Source organism: Erythrolamprus reginae, chromosome 10, assembly GCF_031021105.1.
Source record: "Erythrolamprus reginae isolate rEryReg1 chromosome 10, rEryReg1.hap1, whole genome shotgun sequence".
Lineage (NCBI taxonomy): Eukaryota > Metazoa > Chordata > Lepidosauria > Squamata > Dipsadidae > Erythrolamprus > Erythrolamprus reginae.
The window spans coordinates 1,639,243-1,655,691 of record NC_091959.1 but is presented as its reverse complement, the minus strand read 5'-3'; the positions used below and the strand labels follow the sequence as shown (position 1 = coordinate 1,655,691).

Here is a 16,449-nt window from a genome sequence, read left to right as displayed (position 1 = left end):
AAGGCAGGGTTAGACAGATTCATGGATGCCAAGTGTATCCATGGTGATGATTGAAAGGGATGTCCAAGTGCCGCTTCTATGTTGGTTGAGGCAGGCAGGATTCCCTTGGGTACCATTCATTGGGGGTCAAGGGAAAGGGAGGGTCTTGCCTTCTCTTTCTGCTCAAGATCCCCATGGACAATTGGTGGGCCACTGTGGGACACAGAATGCTGGACTCGATGGGCTTTGGCCTGATTCAGCAGGGTTCTTCTTAGGTTCTTATGTTCTTATGAAATTTGGGAAGCAGGATTTCAGGAGGGAACAGATGCAGCCAAACAGCATCCTTCCGAGTGGTTCAAGGTCATCCTATGCCCACACACCTGGGTGGAAGCGTAGAAAGGACTGTCCATGCTGGCACAACCTGAGTGGGCAACATAACAGGTTTGTGGGGGGGGGGGGGCGACAAGGGATGTGAACTTTCAACTGAGTGGCAAGCTCAGATTCAGGTTTCCCTGTGTGGGTGCCAAAATAGCCCTGGAAATAAATTGGAGCTTTGACTTGGAATTTGATTTAGTTCGGATGTTATCTGGAACCTTGACATAGACTTTGACCCATCAAAATGATTTCGTGGCCCTGTCATTAATACTGCAGTGATGGGACTGTTTGCTTACCTGGGTGTCTGCATTCAGAACTTTGATCCTCTGGGTGGAGATGAAAAGGTCCACTTCTGTCAAAGCATGGACATCCCCCTCAGAAGTCTAAAAAAGACGGAGAGTAGTAAATTCGCTTAAAGACGTTCTTGCAATAGTAGGCTCCCCACAGGCTACTTCTGATGTGATGGAACATACAACAGGCACACCGAGTGACACAAAACAACTATTTGGAATGGTTAATTTTCAAAAACAGACATGCGAAGCTTCAACAATACAAATTAACTTTCCAGGGTTTCGGACTTCTGCCGTTAACAAAGGTGGGAAACAAGGCAAGAGAGATTCCAAATTGGACGTTTTGCTTCTGTGCTATGCTTTCCAGCAGCAATGGTTATATTAATCGGATGAGGCTTCCTAGCTAGAGGTATCACAAGCAGGAAGAGGGAGATTGTGATCCCACCGTATAGAGCACTGGCGAGACCCCATTTGGAATAATACTGTGTCCAGTTCTGGAGACCTCACTTACAAAAAGAGATTGACAAAAATTGAAGGGGTCCAAAGACGGGCTACAAGAATGGTGGAAGGTCTTAAGCATAAAAGCTATCATGAGCTCTATCTGTATAGTCTGAAGGACAGAAGGGAAAGGGGGGACATGATCGAAACATTTAAATACGTTAAAGGGTTAAATAAGGTTCAGGAGGGAAGTGTTTTTGATAGGAAAGTGAACTCAAGAACAAGGGGTCACAATCTGAGGATAGTTGGGGGAAAGATCAGAAGCAACGTGAGGAAAGATTATTTGACTGAAAGAGGAGTAGACTTCAAGCAGACGTGGTTGGTAAATCCACAGTCACTGAATTTAAACCTGCCTGGGATAAACATAGATCCATCCTAAGATAAAATACAGGGAATAGTTTAAGGGCAGACTAGATGGACCAGGAGGTCTTTTTCTGCCACCAATCTTCTATGTTTCTAAGAAGAAGAAAAGGGCTTCTTTTGAAGACCCGGAGAGTATAAAGGCAGACTAGATGGACCAGGAGGTCTTTTTCTGCTGTCAGTCTCCTATGTTTCTATGAAACCCAGAAAACGCTTTGAAGATCGAGAGGGGACTTATATGAAAGGGACTTTATTCCACAGAGGTTTAGAGTAATCACCAAACTTAAGAATTACACATTTTAGCTGGCTTTCCTCCTTTTGACCACCAATGGCCAGATATGGGACTTGCTGGATCTACTCTGATTTATTTTCGCCTTTATTAAAAACCCAACGTTGATGTGTGATGCATAAAAGTAGGAGTTTAGCATTAAGGATCAAGCTCCATTCTGTATTCCCCCCCCCCCAGCAGCTATTTCGCTCAAAAATCCATGCTTGCTTCTCTTTCTCCCACGCTTCCATCAACCTAATCTTGAGAACCAAGGCACGTTGACCTTACGAAAAGAAAAGCTAGGCTGGCAGACTAAAGAGACACCATTGTGAAATGAGAATAAATCACGGCTGTTCCACTGAGCCGTTTCTGCTACCAAGGGAATCAACAGAAATAAAACTTTGCCCCAAAAAAATATATATTATGTTTATTGAAGCACAAAGGAAAAATTAAAAAGGAAAGGAAAAACCAATGTCCAAGTAGCACAGGGAGAAGACTTAGGGTTGAAATTGGAAAGTTCTCCAATGAAACCAACTGGCGTCCACTCCTTCCAACCAGGCAGATATATTTTAGGAAGGTTCATACAGACAGAAACACAAAAGATTCATATTGCGGTTTCGTGAACAACACAACAGGATGCACAAGGACAATTAAAGAAAGGAGGAATGAAAAAAAGCCCAAAGCAATCCAAAACGTGAAACAGACATTCGAATTCAAGAAAAAGAGTTTACACACCGCTTTTTTCTTGATTTTAGCTGCCTTTTGCATCCTCTTGGGGAGAACCAGAAGCATTAAAAATAAATAAATAATACGTAAATCAAAGGGAAACAGACAAGTGCATAAAAAGGAGAGGGGGGAGGAGAAGAGAGGGGGGGGGGGAGAAACATATTTAGGGAGTTGTTGTGGTTAGCTCTGGCCCAGCTCCTGCCCCAAGGACTGTGGATGTGGGGGAGACATCCACATGCTGCAGGCCTGTTTTGCCCCCGGTGGAATCTGCTGATGAAGGCTCCTCTGACCAAGAAGACATGAGTGGCAGGGAGGAGGAGAGTGGGGCAGACAGCTCAGAAGGAGATCAATTATCTAGCTCCTCCTTGGAATCAGAACAAGAGTTAATGATACAGCCACGCATACGGAGAGCGATGCATAGGCAGCAACAACTGAGAGATTATTATCAAAGAAAATGAGGCCACCTGTGGTTGGGTGGGGCTGTGGTCATTAGTGAGGCTGCTATAAAGAGCAGCCTGTGGGTTTGGCCATTGTGGAGGATTATCTGATCCTTGTGTTTCGTGACTGCTTTACTGACTTTGACCTTTTGTGTGCTGATTTTCCCCCCGCTTTGAAACTAAACCAGAGCAAAGTGTGTGTCACTTTGTGAAAAAAGGAGGACTGTGAATTGCCTCACAGCTGCAAGCTAAGTATCTCAGAACTGATAAGGGACTTGTACAAATTACCAGTTTGTTTGGAGACGAGTGCTCTTGGCTATACCAAAAGAGGACTTGGTTTAAGTGACTTTTCCTTATAAAGAACATTGTTTTGAATTTTCAAACGTTTGTGTGTCTGAAATTTGTACCTGTGAATTTTTGGGAGGAGTCTACCCGAGAGCTCGACAGAACAGGGAGTTAGCAAAATATTTTGGAAATCGCTCCTTTTGGGGATCCCAAAAATGTCATGTGGGAATTTTAGTGGAAGGGTATCCTGGATGCGAGGGGGTCACGCAGGCACCGTCCTGAGAATGAAGCGAGCATTTCGGAGAGAGGCAAAACTTACTGATGGTTTGTTGTCTTCTGAAACCTCAGCTGATCTTATTTCCATAGAAGATCTTTGCTTGCTTTTGATAAACCAGAATTGCAGGCTCTTTAGCACAGGGGTGTCCAAACTTAGCAACTTTAAGACTTAAGGACTTCAAATCCCAGAATTCCCTAGCTACCACATGATGGCTGGGGAATTCTGGGAGTTGAAGTCCATAAGTTTGGTGGCTCTGGTGCTAGAACGTTAAATACGGCAGCCACCTGTGAGATTAGACCTTCTCCGGGTCCCGTCGTCAAAACAATGTCGTCTGGCGGGACCCAGGGCAAAGAGCCTTCTCTGTGGTGGCCCCGACCCTCTGGAATCAACTCCCCATGGAGATTAGGACTGCCCCCACCCTCCTCGTCTTTTGCAAACTCCTGAAAACACATCTATGTCGCCAGGCATGGGGAGATTGACATGCCCCTAGCCGTTATGATTTATGAATGGTTTGTCTGGATTGTATGGTGGTTTTATATGAGGTTTTTAAAGTTGTTTTCAAAATTGGATTTGTAGATGTATTGTTTGTTGTGAGCCGCTCCGAGTGCTCGGAGAGGGGCGGCATACAAATCTAATAAATTATTAATATTATTATTATTATTATTATTATTATTATTATTATTATTATTTATATTTGTATGCTGCTCTGCCCTGAAAACTCGGGGCAGAACACAGAATAAATATAGAAACTTAGGTGCTCCTAAGTCCCGAAAGTCCAGTCATGGTCCTTCCCATCCTACCTTGACGCGACTCACTGCTTCCTGGGCTTGCATCATCCGGATATTTTTGGAGGGGTTGCGTTCAGAGAGCAACTGGGTCGAACCCAAGTAATTGGCGGCGAAGATGATGCCATCAATGAGGTCCTCGGGCTCGCAAGGACCTGGAACTTAAAAAACAGAGAAGAGGCCATTATGTCTGGAACAGAAGCAACCAACGAAGACGAATGAGCTACAAGAGAGTCTTGGTGGCGCAGTGTGGTTAGACTGCAGCACTGCAGGCAAACTCTGCCCATTACCAGGAGTTCGATCCTGGCCGGCTCAAGGTTGACTCAGCCTTCCATTTAAAAAAAAAAATCTTTATTACGTTTCTACATAGAAAACTAAAAAGAAAAGAAAAACAATTTAAACAAACAGAACATACAAAGAAAAAGAAAGAAAGAAAGAAAGAAGGAAGGAAGGAAGGAAAGAAAGATGAAAGAAAATGGACAGACAGATCAGTATATAAACTTAAACAACATATAAAACGTATTCAGTTTCAGTGGTGCTCTACATATGCACATAGATAGTTATTTGCTTATCACCAATTAATATTCTCTTTCACTACCTGCATATCTTTATTTGTTATATAGAAGACATAATCTGTCGACCATATTTTTGTCTATCACTATCAAGCGACCTAATATTGAGTATTTGTATCTAGTGTGTGGAATTGTGTGTTTGTTTTCTTTAGCTCTGTATATTATATTGTATTCATTTTGGATATTTCGGAGAAAGGTCAGCCTTCCCTTTTTCTGAGGTTGGTAAAACAAGGACCCAGATTGTTGGTGGCAAATATGGTGACTCTGTAAACCACTTAGAGCGGGCTGTAAAATAGTATGAAGTGGTATATAAGTCTAAGTGCTATTGCTATTACTACAAACCGTATGCCCTCTTTTCTTAACAGGCATTAATTAATAAATAGCAATTAATGCATAGACATTCACAGTCTCAAAATGGGTGAGCAGTGTGGTCGGGCAGTAGGAAAAGCAAGTAGGATGCTTGGCTGCATAGCTAGAGGTATAACAAGCAGGAAGAGGGAGGTTGTGATCCCCTTATACAGAGCGCTGGTGAGACCACATTTGGAATACTGTGTTCAGTTCTGGAGACCTCACCTACAAAAAGAGATTGACAAAATTGAACGGGTCCAAAGACGGGCTACAAGAATGGTGGAAGGTCTTAAGCATAAAACGTATCATGGACTCAATCTGTATAGTCTGGAGGACAGAAGGAAAAGGGGGGACATGATCGAAACATTTAAATATGTTAAAGGGTTAAATAAGGTCCAGGAGGGAAGTGTTTTTAATAGGAAAGTGAACACAAGAACAAGGAGGCACAATCTGAAGTTAGTTGGGAGAAAGATCAAAAGCAACGTGAGAAAATATTATTTCACTGAAAGAGTAGTAGATCCTTGGAACAAACTTCCAGCAGACATGGTTGGTCAATCCACAGTCACTGAATGTAAACATGCCTGGGATAAACATAGATCCATTGTAAGATAAAATACAGGAAATAGGATAAGGGCAGACTAGATGGACCATGAGGTCTTTTTCTGCCGTCAGTCTCCTATGTTTCTATGTTTCTATTTTGTACCTTTGTTCTGGAGAATAAATACAAAGTCACTTTTTTTGTTTTGTTAAAATGATCAGTGTATAAAAATAGCCCGAATTTATCAAATTCATCTTACTCAAGCTTTGTTCTCGCTCATTTCCATTAAATCTGCGGCTATAAGACTCCGAGTCTTAATTAAGAAGAGATACCCATCAAATGGAGAATGTGCAATCTTGGGATGGCTTGAAGCTTGATTTTATGTTATCTTTTAGCAAACTGACAGATCTTGCCATCGTGCCTCAATCTGAGATGGTTACAAGGCAAGGAAATGTTCTCCCTTTGACAATGCAGCCGCCACCAAACTCTATTCTCATAAAGGAAAAAAACATAAAATAAAACCACAGGGGAAGAGACGTAGTAAATGAAGAGGCAGATTCCAGCAGGCCCTGCGAATAGGTTCCTGAAAATACATATTTTCCCCTCTCTTAAACTCACAACAAGCCCAGGGCTTGTTCTTATGCGAGGCACACGTCTTTCCCCAAGGAAAAATAACAGCGCCAGAAATTCCCTCGTTGCTTAGCTGGTTATTGTTCCTGTTAATTTAAGCATGTCAAGATTAGAAAAAGATTCGGACGACTATGCAATCTGGGCAAAATGGTATTTATGGACTAAAAAAAGGAACTCAAAAGGAACACCGAAATAAAACATCAAGATGTTCAAGGACAATTAAAAGACAATGTAGATAAAAATGTATATATAAGATGCTGATTCACCTGTAAATAAGATTAGAAACATAGAAACATAGAAGTCTGACGACAGAAAAAGACCTCATGGTCCATCTAGTCTGCTCTTATACTATTTTCTGTATTTTATCTTACAATGGATATATGTTTATCCCAGGCATGTTTAAATTCAGTTACTGTGGATTTACCCACCACGTCTGCTGGAAGTTTGTTCCAAGCATCTACTACTCTTTCAGTGAAATAATATTTTCTCACATTGCTTTTGATCTTTCCCCCAACTCATCTCAGATTGTGTCCCCTTGTTCTTGTCTTCACTTTCCTATTAAAAACACTTCCCTCCTGGACCTTATTTAACCCTTTAACATATTTAAATGTTTCGATCATGTCCCCCCTTTTCCTTCTGTCCTCCAGACTATACAGATTGAGTCCATGAAGTCTTTCCTGATACGTTTTATGCTTAAGACCTTCCACCATTCTTGTAGCCCATCTTTGGATTATGTATTGTTTTTAAAATTGAAAAAATTCAATAAATATATTGAGGGGGGGGGGAAAGATTAGAAAAAGAGGAACAGCATTCACGTCCATTTGATTCGGGTTTCCTGGTTTCCTAAAAGACTTTTGCAGGAGAGGATCACCGGCAGCATTGGGTTCTAACTCCCATCACGACAGGTTAGCACATGTGCAGTGAAGGAACGGTAAGGCGCTACGTTCCACCAGCGATTTTGGAGATGCGTGCAAAGCTGTGCACCCCAGATGTGCACATGTGTGATCCCATGTGAGATTTGGCTGCTGCCCATGTGCGGCAAGGGAAATCATGCGTGAAGATGCTTGTGCGATCAAGATTTCAGCGATTTCCCACCGATTTTTTGCTCCAGACAAAATCACCCAAATCTCACTCGTGCACATGTCCTAATGTGAGATTTGGCTTGCTCTGCATGCACAGCAGCCAAATCTTGCACCTATCGGTGTGCGCATACCCCCAGATGTGTGCATGCCCATGACGGCCTTGGAGGGCGCACCAGTAGCACCAAAAATGGCAGGCTGGTGTTCACGCAACACTTCTGTGCATGCGCAGAAGCGCCGGGGGCATGTGGGCGGAGCTTCCTGCCACTGCCGCTGCTAACGGTTCATAAAACCTGGCCGTACCAGTAGCCACCCCCCCCCTGCTCACTTGGCCCTGGACCGCCTCCAAAACAGCAGGACTGGGCAGCTTGTCAAGCCAGCCTCAATGCGAAGGCAGTAACCAGGAGGCATTGTGAAGCATCCAAGTACCGCATCGTGAAGAAAAGGCGCAGCAGAGCAAGCTATCAGTTGCTAGGGAGGTTGGCAGGGCTCCTCCTGAGCTCGAGAAGACTTTATTTGCTGGTTGGTTGGGTTGCGTTTATAGATGTCAAATCCTGGAGCGCATAGCAGAGTGAAGGAGCAGCGAGGAAGCTCAAAGCCTTTGTGTTTTTTTCCCCTAATTTAAGAAATCTTTCTAGGCCACCTTCATTCTGAGAAGAACGCTTAACTGAATGAAGGCTTCTCAGTCTGGGGCTAAAATGAGATCTGAGGAGAGGCTAAACCAAGCTTTTTTGGGGAGAGATGCAAGACCCACTCAAGATGGCACCCCTAGAAGTCCTTATTGACCCAAACAACAAGCTCCTTTTTCCTTCGATGGAGGCAATCTGTTAGTACTATGCACATAACTGGTTGGGTTTGGCAATACATAAAACAAACTTAACAATGTATGCTTAAATGTATTGAAACACTATTGCTTTAAAAGTTAATGCTACGGATGGCCATAAGGGGGAGCCAGAAGCGTGATTCTCTCTCTCTGCTATTTCTGTTATTTTCTCTGTGGCTGCTGTAGTAAGAACTGTATGTTCAAATGATGGTTTATGTATTTGTATGCTGAGCAGGTGAGACTTATAGTTCTGTATATGCATTAATTGACTTAACTGTGTATGACTAGGACTGTTCTATTTGCTAAAGTGAATAATATTAATGCATCTGGATTGTATTTCTGAACCATTACTCGTATCTCTGGGCTACCAGCTGGATATTTGCTAGAACTCAACGTTCCCTCTGTGTACGTGTATCTCTGCACACTCTTTCACACAATCCAAGATCTCTGAAGATCGCAAGCTCCAGAGGTCGATGCAAAGGGAAGGAAGCCTTCCCAAAGGACTTGGAAAACCGACACCAATCTTCCCACCCAAAGAAACGGGAATGGATGAAGCAAAAAGTGTGGAATCTTTACCCAACTATTTGGGGGGCTCAGGATTGGGAGACCTGCCCTCTTTCTACCCACCAGAGGAGATCAGGGGGGGGGGGAGGAGGTTCTAGAACAGTGATGGCGAACCTATGGCACGGGTGCCACCAGGGGACCCATGCCTGCTGGCACACAAGCCGTTGCCCTATCTCAACTCCAACGTACCTGTGTGTGCCAGCCAGCTGAGTTTTGGCTTGCAGAGTCTCTGGGAGGCTGTTTTTGGCTTCCAGAGAGCCTCCGTGGGGATGGGGGAGGGCGTTTTTACCCTCCCACAGCTACAGGGAAGCCTTTGGAGTCTGGGGAGGGGAAAATACTGAGTCCACCAGAAGTGGGGAAACAGGCTGTTTAGAGGGCCTCCAGAGGGGCTAGGGAAGCTGTTTTTGCCCTTCCCAGGTACTGAATTATGAGTGTGGACACTCACACATGTGTGATAGTGCATCACTGTTCTAGAAGATATTTACTGATTCTGGCCAAGCTGTGTTCCAGGATGGATCAGGGGAGACTTTAATCCAAGGACCTCCACCACAGGTGGCTACAGCAAGAGCTTCTAAGCATTACTCAACTCAACCATTGTGCAAAGAATCCAGGACCTTCTTTTCAGCCAATGTTGCAATCCTCCACATTTCTACCCAGGAATAAGCCCGTCTGAGTCACGGGGGCTTCCTTCCAATCCAGGCAGCCCTTTCCTCAATTATGCCCATTTATCTTCTCAGGGGAGGTGGGGAAATGAGAGGTTTTCCTTCAACCAGCTTTAACCATAGATATAAATTCCCTAGCATTGCAAATGAGACATGGTTGAGACATGGGACATGCCGGAAACCATGAGATTCCCAGCAAAGATCAATCAGAGAAATGCATTTAAATTTCATTAGGCCACATGCCTGCGCCGGTTATTAAAGTAATATTTAAGCACCCTGGGTGTGGAGGGATACGGAGCATTGGTCTGAACATCCTTACAGTGGGAGACTTCTGAAAAAGCCAGTTTATTGGATGTACAGCTATGAGGGTTATCCAGAAAGGAAGGTTACAAGGCCCGTAGCTCTCATGGTGTTGTGGTTAGCTCTGGCCCAGCTCCTGCCCCAAGGACTGTGGATGTGGGGGAGACATCCACATACCGCAGGCCTGTTTTGCTCCTGGTGGAATCTGATGATGAAGGCTCCTCTGACCAAGAAGACATGAGTGACAGAGAGAAGGAGAGTGTGGAAGACAGCTCAGAAGGAGATCAATTCTCTAGCTCCTCCTTGGATTCAGAACAAGAGTTAATGATACAGCCACACATGCAGAGAGCGATGCATAGGCAGCAACAACTGAGAGATTATTATCAAAGAAAATGAGGCCACCTGTGGTTGGGTGGGGCTGTGGTCATTAGTGAGGCTGCTATAAAGAGCAGCCTGTGGGTTTGGCCATTGTGGAGGATTATCTGATCGTTGTGTTTCGTGACTGCCTTGCTGACTTTGACCTTGGTGTGTTGCTTTTCCCCCGCTTTGAAACTAACCCAGAGCAAAGTGTGTGTCACGTTGTGAAAGAAGAAGGACTGTGAATTGCCTCACAGCTGCAAGCTAAGTATCACAGAACTGATAAGGGACTTGTACAAATTACCAGTTTGTATGGAGACGAGGGCTCTTGGCTATACCAAAAGAGGGCTTAGTGTGAATTTTCATTATAAAGAACATTGCTTTGAATTTTCAAACGTGTGTGTGTCTGAAATTTGTATCTGAATTTTCAGGAGGATTCTGCCAGAGACCTCGACAGAACACACGGGGAATGTTCATGGTGGACGTTGGTGTTATTATCATGTAGCGGGAAGCCAGTGGAAGAGAAAGAGCAGGACCAGAGGTCAGTAGATCATTGACTGGCCTTGTGGGGAAGGTTAGAGATGAGTGTCCTCATTCTGTTTCCCTCCAAGGGCGAAGTGCGTGCTGTAATACGCTAAGGGCATGAACGCTGCTGCGATGATGGGTGGCCAAGATGCTCCTGAAGCGCATAAAATCAGAATCAGTGATGTCCGAGAATTTCTTGACCGTTTCCAGATTGAAGCCGTGGCTTTTCTCAACTGTAGAGTTACAGGAGATGAAACTTGGGCATAATATCACCCAACTCCAGAGAGCAAATGTCAATCGATGTAGTGGCGCCATACCCATGCTCCTTCAGCCCCAAAATTCAAAACTCAGCAATTGGCGAGAAAAATCTTGGTCACCCACTGCGCACAAAGCTTGGACATGCATCTCAGCAGCGTCCATGCCCTTAGCATTCAGGTAGCACATTACAGCGCACACTTGGAGGACAACGGAAGGAGGACGCTCATCTCTAACCTTCCTCACAACGCCAGTCAATGAACTACTGACCACTAGCACTGCTCGTACCATTCTGCTGGCTTCCTGCTAGACGATAGTAACACCAACTTTCCCCGTGAACATTCCTTGTGAGAGCTCTGTGCTTTGTAACCTTATGTTCCAGATAACCCTCGTACATTAAGAGCTAGTCTTTAGGAAAAAGAAGGGAACTCTTCTGGTATCTTCTAGAAGCATTGCTCTTGAGAACTTTCTAAAATTCCAAGGCAATTTCTTTAGCTTATGGTTGAACTCTGGAATTCCCGGAGCTTCCGAGTAGGATTGTTTCCTTCTAGACAACTCATGACCCCACTATGGAACATCATCAGTCCTCGCACCATACTTGGGTTTGCTGGAATTTCCTCCCTGTATTTCTTAGATGCATAAATATTATAAACAGAAGGGTCCTTACCATCAACAAAGCTTGGGAAAGACGGTGCCTTCTTGGTCTGCGGGGGGATAAAAATAATAAAGAGGGATTGATCGTTTTGAATCTTAATATCATGCCAGACAAGAAAGCTGGGTTTTGTCTGTCTCTCTCCCTTTCCCTCCTTCCCACTCTCTCTTTCTCCCTCCCCCCTCTCTCTCTGCCTCTCTTTCTCTCTCTCTTTCACTCTCTTTACTTTTCTGTCTCTTTGTCTTTGTCTCTTCCTGTATTTTCTCTCTCTCTCTTAGTTTTTCTGTTTCTGTGTCTCTGTCTCTCCCTTCCCCTTTTTCTCTCTCTCTTTCTCTCTTTCTTTCTCTCCCTCTCTTTGATTTTTCTGTCTCTTTCTCTCCCTTCCTCCTTTTCTCTCTCTCTTTCTCTCCCTCTCTTTGATTTTTCTGTCTCTTTCTCTCCCTTCCTCCTTTTCTCTCTCTCTTTCTCTCCCTCTCTTTGATTTTTCTGTCTCTTTCTCTTCCTCCCTCCTTCTCTCTCTCTCTCTTTGTTTTTCTATCTCTGTCTCTCCCTCCCACCTTTTCTCTTTCTCTCTCTCTCTTTGTTTTTCTGGCTCTCTATGTGTATCTCTCCCTCCCGCCCTCCCCCTGCCCCTATCCCTCCCTCCCTTTCTCTCTCTCCCTTCCTCCCTCTCTTTATTTCTTTGTCTCCGTCTGTCTGATCTATTTGTTATTAATAGATAACAGTACATTTCTGTTTTGATCAATTCAGTTCCCACTGCGCCCCACCCCCATGAGTGGTACGTCCTACATCTACGCAAACAAACACAGGTGCAGGTGGTGGACCAAGAATATTTTGTGGTTTCAGAAAAGCACAAAACAGAGGAGGAAAAAGAGAGATCTACTTAGATTCCAGGACTTGCCTCTGGCATATTATTGTTGTCGATTGGCCCGTTGAGATCACAACGTTGTTGCTTTCTGGGTTGTTCTAAGCCGTTGCACACCTACAAAGAGGAGAGAGAGGGGGGTAGAGGGAGGGAGGGAGAGAGCACGGCGATCAATAATGTAGGAGGAAGAGAATCAATGCTAACATCATTTATCACTGCCTCTCGTCTGTGAGTTTTATTGCTCCTGCTGTGGAAATAAGAACTGATTTATGCGCTGACTGGTTGGGCAGCATAAGAAAGATTTAAGTTTCCATCGAGCGCTTGGATAGATGGTCATTTCCACTCATTCTGAATTCTATATTTCCCCATGGATTTGTCGAATGGATGCTGCAGCAGTTCACAGCCCACAATTTCTTTGGGAAGGAGCAAGTGAAAGTGTAGGTCATAGAAACATAGACGATTGACGGCAGAAAAAGACCTCCTGGTCCATCTAGTCTGCCCTTATACTATTTCCTGTATTTTATCTTACAATGGATCTATGTTTATCCCAGGCATGTTTAAATTCAGTGACTGTGGGATATAAGTCTAAGGGCTATTGCTATGATTATAAGTCAAGAATTGTCTGTTGAGATTCAGTAAGGAGGTCTTAAGTAGAACCCAAACAACCTCTTGCTCTGTCCAGGGTCCTGAAATATCCCTGGTCTTCTTTGAGGACCCCCTCAGCACAAAACTGATGGAGGCCATCTCCCCACGAGACTGTACGTTTCTCTACCCTTTCCTGAGAATGATTTTCAAACAGCATCTTTCTCACCCAAAGGCAGGCAGGGGGTAAATTTATGCAGAACATCTAGGTCTTAAAAGATTTGCATTAATTGGAAGCAACACGCTTTCCACCAAGGCAGAGAGGCTGGCTCCATTTCTCCAGTTCCTTGATAATGTTTATCCTGGCTTGGGAATAAAATAATAATTAAAAAAAAATCTAAGCACCCTGCTCGGTTGTAAGTGCAACCTGTACCAGCCTGCACGGAAAATTCCCAATGCAACAGAAGTCATGTGTAGAAAACGTCTACTGCACTGCCTGGCAACCGCAAATTGCTTCGAGAGCAGGCGGCATTAGATCAAAGATAGAGAGTGACTGCAGGAGGGAATTATTTGCAGGATGGAATGACAGCAGATATATTGGTCTTCGGGTGCCCGACAGCCATGTTTCTCCCCTTCTTTACCACCCATGGCAGGATGGGTTGTAATTCATTTCCTGTGCATTGATAGACCAAGTTTAGAAACTGGGTTGGATTGATTTCTATATGAAATTACTGTTTGCTGCAAATTTTTTTACTACTACACTGCGGGTGTGGCTTATTTTGTCAGTGTGGCTTGCTGGCCATGTGACCAGGTGGGAGTGGCTAGACAATCATGTAACCAGGGGTTGGCTTAAAGGTCATGTGACTGGCTTAAAAGTTGGCCAACTTGACGTCACTCACATCAAGGGTTTGGCTTAGGGTGCCTGGCCTCTCCTGGCCTCAAAGAGATACAATTTCCCTCTCTATTTACTATTACTGAACATCCAAAATATACTATTTAATTCTATGTATATATGCCATACGTGAACATACATACTACACACAGGCACACAAAAATATACACTATCTACTACATAAACTGTATGTGTATGTACACGCACACACGCACGCACAACTCTTCTAAAATTATACACGTTCAACCTCATTTAAACATACTCAGAGCCCAGAAGAGAAAAAAAGAAGGGAAAAAATCAAACTTTTTCTATCGGTTCTGCATACCTGACCATACTCGTAGGAGCATACTCACTGTTTTTCACCCAAGTGTAATTTTACACCCTGCAGATCCATGGATCACAGAAGTCTATGGTCCACCCCACCCACCCCGAACACCTAACTCTGGAGTGTTAACAGATGACTTTGAGATCACTCTGGCATTAACTGGGTTCAACTTAATGTGTTGCGTAAGCCCCTAAATGGCTTATTCAATAAATTGTGGTTCGATCAATAATGGCTTCACCTTAACTCTGAGCCAAGCCACTGATGTCCCATCGCAGCCTTTCTCAAACATATAAGACTGACAAAGAACAAATACATTCATAGCAGCTGCATAATTATATTTCATTAATTAATGGAGATATAACTTAAGGCGACAAACATACCCGATTCTCCAATCTTCCCATGGGAAAATCACCATGTCATGTTATTGTAAAACCAAGTCTGATTAATATGTGCAATTTCAAACTGAGTTCCTCTCTCTTTGTTTTTAAAAACTAGGGCAATTTTTTCCTTTGTTCCCCCCCTGTTTGCTTTGTATATGGATTGTCATCAAATGATGATTTGCTATTCCGACTATTATGCATTCAGGCTGTTAAATCTCCTGGGACAGAACCCCCCCCCCTCTTTGGAAACTGGGCAGCACATTCCATTTTCTGAAGGCTCCTTTTGGTTTCATTGTTATCATTTTTCAATTAATTTCTTTGTAGAGCTATTTTAGAGATGGTGAGACTTCCTTTTTCTGGGGCAATCATGTATTTATAGCATATGTATCAAAATAATCGCTGGTAATTCTTCCCTAGATAGCTCACTGCATCGTAATGTGGAGAATGGTGGTGGTGGTGGAGGAGGAGGAGGAGGAGGAGAAGGAGAAAAAGAAGGAGAAGGAAAAGGAAGGAAGGAGGAGGAGAAGGAGGAAGAGAAGAAGGAGAAAAAGAAGGAGCAGTAAAAGGAGGAGGAAGGAGAAAAAGAAGAAGGAGGAGGAGAAGGAAGGAGGAGGAGAAGGAGGAAGAGGGAGAGAAGGAGAAGGAGAAAAAGGAGAAGGAGAAGGAAGGAAGGAGAAGGAAGGAGGAGAAGGGGAAGGAGAAAGAGAAGGCAAAAAAGGAGGAGAAGAAGGAAGGAGGAGGAGGAGGAGAAAGAGAAAGCAAAAAAGAAGGAGAAGGAAGGAAGGAGAAGAAAGGAGGAGGAGAAGGAGAAAGAGAAGGCAAAAAAGAAGGAGAAGGAAGGAAGGAGAAGAAAGAAGGAGGAAGAGAAGGAGGAGGAGGGGGAGAAAAAGAAGAAGTAAAAGGAGGAGGAAGAGAGGGAGGCGGAGGAGAAAAAGGAGAAAGAAGAGAAGGAGAAAAAGAAAGAGGAAGAAAAGAAGGAGAAAAAGGAAGAGAAGGAGGAGGAGAAGAAGCACCAAGGAGCTGACCGAAGGGTCTAGCAGCCATTCCATCCTTTTGCCATCCTTGAAGTTCACCTTAGAAAAGACTTTGGACTCAACATTTTGGGGAACAAACTTTCTCACTGCAGATAACGCGATGGAAAGCCACCAAAGAAGGCCCCATTGTTTTCCCCAGGGTAGAGGTCCACCTGCCTCCCCCTCCCCTTCATTCCCTCCGTGCCGCCTAGCAATTCTTCCGCTTCTCAGGAATTCGTGATGAGTCCCAACGATGCACAGAGTGGAAGTTTTGCCTCCGCTGAGCAGAGTTTCAAGTGCAAACCAAAAACATCCAAATGCAATTACAGCTTTAATCATCATTAGGGGAATTTCAGCCTGGGCTTCCCACGGATAAATAAAATGAGAATTTGAGGGCGCCAATTTTATCCGGCCCAGCTCAGCTCAGATCACCTGGAATACAGACGTCTTCCTTGGGAGCCACTCAATGTGACTGACTTCAAAATAAACGTTCCAAAACGGCACGCCTAATAGACTGACTGCAGATGTTCCCCAACAGCTGCACATAGAAACATTGGCGGCAAACGGAGCATCCTTTGTTCTTCTAATGGGGGAGGGGGAGCCTGGCTCTGTTTATCAGAATGTTTAAGGACCCAGAAGGAGTTATATACCCATTTGGACATATACCACTTCACAGTCCCCTCTAAGCAGTTTACAGAGAGTCAGCCCCTTGCCCCCAACCATCTGGGTCCTCATTTGACACCCCCCCCCCTCGGAAGGAGGGAAGACTGGGTCAACCTAGAGCCAGTGGTGAGATTTGAACTGCTG

The 16,449-nt window shown here is 44.2% G+C and overlaps 2 protein-coding genes across 3 annotated transcripts in view; both read right to left on the bottom strand.

Moving 5' to 3' along the window:
- The window catches only part of MTMR10 (myotubularin related protein 10), a 780,230-nt gene that overhangs the window by 638,299 nt on the left and 125,482 nt on the right, over positions 1–16,449 (bottom strand). The gene's annotated exons all lie outside the window — the stretch shown is intronic.
- APBA2 (amyloid beta precursor protein binding family A member 2) overlaps positions 1–16,449 on the bottom strand; it is a 36,146-nt gene that overhangs the window by 16,186 nt on the left and 3,511 nt on the right. The window contains exons 2-6 of one of the 2 annotated variants that reach the window (XM_070763576.1): positions 12,487–12,567; positions 11,601–11,637; positions 4,296–4,441; positions 2,506–2,541; positions 651–737 (exon numbers count right to left, since the gene is read on the bottom strand). In XM_070763576.1, coding sequence (XP_070619677.1) covers positions 651–737; positions 2,506–2,541; positions 4,296–4,441; positions 11,601–11,637; positions 12,487–12,567 — 387 coding nt within the window. The remainder of the gene's footprint in view (positions 1–650; positions 738–2,505; positions 2,542–4,295; positions 4,442–11,600; positions 11,638–12,486; positions 12,568–16,449) is intronic. The other variant, XM_070763577.1, reaches the window with a different exon arrangement.